At 42.5% G+C, this 5,447-nt stretch overlaps 1 protein-coding gene across 1 annotated transcript; it reads right to left on the bottom strand.

Annotated features, from left to right (window-relative positions):
• Positions 1-565: 565 nt before the first annotated feature.
• Positions 566-853, bottom strand: LOC122744624 (60S ribosomal protein L36-like). Its single transcript, XM_043990187.1, has one exon. It carries the CDS (start codon positions 851-853, stop codon positions 566-568), a length of 288 nt encoding a protein of 95 aa, XP_043846122.1.
• Positions 854-5,447: the final 4,594 nt, after the last annotated feature.

Genomic DNA, 5,447 nt, shown 5'->3' with positions numbered 1-5,447 from the left:
AGAGCCAAGTCTATCCCCACTGTTCACCACACAATGTTGCTGTTACTGTGTACAATGTTCTCCTGGTTCTGCTCCTCTCAGTCAGCATCAGTTCATGTAAGTCCTTCCAGTTTTCTCTGAACTACTCCTCCTCATTGTTTCTTACAGCACAATAGTATTCCATTATATTCATATACCACAACTTGTTCAGCCATTCCCCTATTGATGGGCATTCTCTCAATTTACAATTCTTTGCCACCACAAAGAGAGCTGCTATAAGTATTTTTGTAAATGTGGGTCCTTTCCCCTTTTCTTTTCTTTTTTTTCTGTTTGTCAAATTTTTTTTTTTTTAGTTTTTTTACTGAGGCAATTGGGGTTAAGTGACTTGCCCAGGGTCACACAGCTAGTACGTGTCAAGTGTCTGAGGCCAGATTTGAACTCAGGTACTCCTGACTCCAGGGCCAGTGCTTTATCCACTGCACCACCTAGCTGCCCCCCATTTGTCAAATCTTTACTGGATAATTTATTAGGTAACTCAGGCAAGGCAGACAGTGTCCAGTCTAGTCCTTCTTGGCAGCAGCCTTCCTCATGGCAGCCAGGATGTTGCCGAGCTCCTCTTCCTCTTGGCTCCAATGTGAGTTCCCACCCTTTTTTTGATGAACTTTAGGGCTCGCTTATCCTTGGAGACCTTTAACAATTCCATGGCCCGCCTCTCATAAGGGACAAACCCACACACCTCCCGGATCATATCTCTCACAAACTTGGTGTATTTGGTCAGGCGCCCACAGCGGTGGCAGTGTCGCGGCTTCGAAACATTCTTGGTAACTTTGTGGCCCTTGTTGAGGCCTACAGCCATGGGGTAGTGGATGGCCATGGCTGCGGTGCAATTGTAGCTTCAACGGCAGCCACAATAGAAGCCTTTTCCCTTTTCTATGATCTCTTTGGGATATAGACCTAGCAGTGGTACCACTGGTTCAAAGGGTATGAACAGTCCCATAGCCCTTTGGGCATATGAACTCAGGTCTTCTGACTCCAGGCACAGTATTCTATCCCAAACCACCTAGCTGCCTGCCTAGCACATATCAGGCTTATGTCTTTTGGCTTATGTCATACTGAGTATAACAATGATCCTTGCAAAATGTGATACCCAGAACTGTTTGCTCCAGATGCAGTGTGACTATGATCTCTCTAAATCTAGCTCATCATCATATCTAACGGTGATTCATACTGTTTACCCTTTTGTCTCATCCCCCTTGTGATCTACATCTGTGAGGCAGCTGGCTGAGGGGTACAACTGGTGCTTATGGAATGGAAATAAGCCAATGAGCTCAGATGGGAATGTAGTTCATAGGCAGTAGAGTAGAGCATTAGAAACACTGGATTAGAGGTCAGGAGACATAGACTAAAGGTCTGCCACTAATTCATTGTGTCACTTTGGGTGTACCATTTCCCTTAGTGGCACAATAGGTAGAGTGCTACATCTGGAGTCTGGAAGAGCTGAATTTAATTCTACCCTTAGATGCTTAATAGCTGCATGACTCCAGGCAAGTCACTTAACTTCTAATTTGCCTCAGTTTCCTCATCTGTAAAATGGGGATAGCAATAGCACCTACTTCTCAGGGTTAATGTGAGGACCAAATGAGATTTGTAAGACCCTTTGCAAATTTGTATTTATTTTTTATTTATATTTTATTTTATTTTTTTGGCCAGGGCAATGACAGTTAAGTGACTTGCCCAGGGTCACACTGCTGGTAAGTGTCAAGTGTCTGAGGTCGGATTTGAAGTCAAGTCCTCCTGATTCCAGGGCTGGTGCTTTATCCATTGAACCTCCTAGCTGCCCTGGCCCTTTGCAAATTTTAAAGAACCATGGATATTGTTATTAATAACGGATGTCATTTCCCTCATATGTAAAATGGGAATGCATAAGATACTTTCTGGCAGGGGTTCTTAACCTGGCTTGGGTAATTTCGTTTTGTTTTTTAAATATTTTATGATTGTATTTCATATATAATTGTTATTTTAAATAATCTTATGTATTTATTTCATGCATGTAGAGACATTCTTCTGAGAAGAGGCCCATAAGCTTTACCAAACACAGTGGATCTACAACCCCCCCCCCACCTAAATTTAAGAGTCTCTATCCCAGGGGGCTTTCCCATCTGACAGTCTATGGTTCTATGCTTTGTCAGAGTGTAGCTCTCAGAGAGCTATGTGGAGGTAAAGTGGTGCTGTGGATAGAGCGCCAGGTCTGGAGTCAGTGGGACTTGAATTCAAATCCAGTTCCAGACACTTACTAGTTGTATGACCCTGGACAAGTCACTTCACCCTATTTGCCTTGGTTTTCTCATCTGTAAAATGAGTGGGAGAAGGAAATGGCAAACCACTCTTTCTTTGCACAGAAAGCCCCAAATGGGGTCATGAAGAGTCAGACATGAGGAAAAACAACTGAATAACAACTGCTCTCAGAGAAAGGAGCAATCTTTCCCCTCACAGTCTTTATAGCACAGGTTACCGGTAATTGTTCGAAAACGTTCCTGTCTGTGATGTTGATTTACCCACATATTGATGCTGGTATTAGTTGTAAATCTGTGTAATAGAATTGCTCAAAGCTACCCAGTCATCGCTAGGATGGAAGAGACTTACTGTTTTTCTTTAATTAACATTAGAAAATCAATTTAACTTGTGTTTGCAGTGATGAGCTCTAATGATAATCAGGGACTCATCTTTACTCATTTCAGAATTCCTTCTTTTTTTTTCTTTTCTTTTTGTTTGTTTGACTATTGGGACATATGTCAGTTCTTTTAGGGCAAATACAGGGACTGGGTCATTTTTCTTATCAGATTGCCATACTTGGAAAGAAGAAGAGAATGCTGATGAGTGGACACAAGAGAAGATGAGGCTCTGAATTGTTTGTGAGAAAGAAGCTGTTGCAAAGGAGCTTGGTGATTGTGTGTGTGTGTGTGCACGCGCGCATGTATGTATATGTGTGTGAATTTCAAAGTAATGAAGCCTTCCCCAACCCCTCAATTCCATTGCCTTCCCTCTGTTAATTACTTCTTATTTATCCTGTATGTAGCTTGCTCTTCATCTATTTGTTTGCATGTTGTCTCCCCCATGAGATTGTAAGCTCCTTGAGGACAGGAACTGTCTTTTGCTTCTTTCTGTATCCCCAGCATTTAGTACAGTACCTGGCCCGTAATAAAGGCACTAAGTAAATGCTTATCGATTGATACAATTGAAAGAGCATTGACTCTTGAGTTAGAAGACCTTGGTTCAAATCTTGCCTCTGAGGCTTCTTACCCGTATGACCTTGGACAAATCTCTTAACCTTCTTGGGCCTCAGTTTCCTCATTTGCAAAGTGAAGGAGTTGAATCAGATGCCTCTGAGGTTCCTGTCAACTCTAATCTGTGAGCCTATGATTGAATGAAAGCTGTGTGACCTTAGGTAAATATTTAGCCTCTCTGAGCCTGGTCTATAAAAAGAGAACTGGTTTTTGTTTGTTTGTTTGTTTTGGGTTTTTTTGTGTGTGTGAGAGGCAATTGGGGTTAAGTGACTTGCCCAGGGTCACACAGCTAGTAAGTGTTGAGTGTCTGAGGCCGGATTTGAACTCAGGTCCTCCTGACTCCAGGGGCAATGCTCTATCCACTGCACCACCTAGCTGCCCCTCCAAACTGTTTTTCTTAAAGATCATGTCCAACAATGCCACTCCCCTACTTGTTAAACTCCACTAACCATCACCTCATGGACTAGTTTTGAACTCCCCTGAAAATGAAAGGACTTCACAACCCAGCCCCAGGTCACCTTTCCAGCATTATTACATGGTTCTCCCCTTCTCACACACCACGATCCAGTTAAACTGGCCTTATTATTGCTCCTACACAACCCTCTGTCTCCTATCTCCATATTTCTGCGCTGGCTGTCTCTTGTCCCTGGATCATGTTCCTTTCTCACCTGTATCTCTTGTAATCTCTAATTTCCTTCAACACTCAGCCCAAGCTCCATCTTCTAGGATCTAGAAGTACAAGTTTATTTTGAAATGTAAAACCTGCTCTTAACTTTGAAGCTGTATGAAAAGAGGAGGCTGGAAGGAATTGTCCCTGTGGGCCAAAGTTTGCTGGCTCCTGTTCTAGACAAATCCTTTCCTGATTTTCCAGGTACCAGTAACCACCCCACCCCCCACATACATATTTACCTTATTTTTATTTTGTCTTTGTCTCATATATACAATTTGCATTAGTCATATCTACACATATCCACATGCTTGTATATATACATACATACATACATACATACATGTATATACACATATGTGTGTGCATATATATATATCTGTGTAAGCTCCTCAGGAACAGTGATCCTTTTGTTTTCATCTATATATTCTCGTTGCCGGGCACATGTCGGCATTTAATAAATGCCTGTTGATTCACTGATTCTAGCCCTAATGTTCTGTGAGTCTACAAATTCATGACTTTTAGCCTGAGCTGGGGGCTGCCTGACAAAAGGAGAGTTTTCAGAAGAAATCTGGCTGGCACATCTGCCAATATTTTTGGCTCTTTCCCAATTTACCACGTGATCATTCACGCAAAGCAGAGACCTCCTGTGTTCTGTTAAGACTCTTCCTAGGGAAATACAAGAAAGGCCTGAAGCAAGTCATGCACCCCTACATTATTAGTGAGCATCAAGGGTAGCATGGAAGGGGAAGGAGGGCAGAATTGGGGGCTCTGGGGGAAAGGGGTCTAAGGGGGTCTGTTCCTGAGATTTTTCCCTGAGTCATTGCCCAACTTGACAATTGCCCTTAAGCTCAGGATGGTGGTTCCTCATATTTATAAGAAAATTCCCCCTCTCCTAGTCATGTTCCTTATGAGAGGTGGAAAGGGCAGGGAGTCATAACAAAAGCTCACCTTTCTATAGAGATTGAAAGATAACAAAGTTCTTCAGATGGAGAAACTGAGGCTGAGGAATTAAATGATTTGCTAAGAGTCATGTGGTCATAAGTCAGAATTGGGACCTGAACTCAAGTCTTCTAACTCTGAGACAGATGAAGAGACTGAGGGTCAGAGAGGTTGAGGGCCTTGTCCCAAGAGCACAGCAGCAGGTAGGTAGGGAAAAGATTAGACCCAATGTTAGAGATGAGGCTCTAAGATTTGAACTGGTTAAGGAATTTGCTAGTACATGTCAGAGACAGTTGGCAAACCTGTAAACTTATCTGTCAAATGAGAGGCTAGAACTGGATCTCTTCTAAGACGCCTTTTTAGCTCTGAAAATTTCTGAAGACAGATCTGACACTTATTCTGGCCTTCCTCTATCCTGTGCAGGGAAAAAGAATCAATGAATGCACATTCATTAAGTGAACAGCATATAAATACCTACCATGTGCCGGGTATTGTTCTAAGTGCTGGGAATACAATGAAAGATTAAAAACAACAACACCCTTCCCTCAAGGAGCTCACAGTCTAATGGAGAAGAC

This window comes from Dromiciops gliroides, chromosome 2 (assembly GCF_019393635.1).
Source record: "Dromiciops gliroides isolate mDroGli1 chromosome 2, mDroGli1.pri, whole genome shotgun sequence".
Lineage (NCBI taxonomy): Eukaryota > Metazoa > Chordata > Mammalia > Microbiotheria > Microbiotheriidae > Dromiciops > Dromiciops gliroides.
This window is presented reverse-complemented; position numbering and strand designations above follow the sequence as displayed.

Excerpts from the sequence above, each read along its gene's own strand:
- LOC122744624 (XM_043990187.1), bottom strand. The coding sequence starts at position 853 with ATGGCCATCCACTACCCCATGGCTGTAGGCCTCAACAAGGGCCACAAA.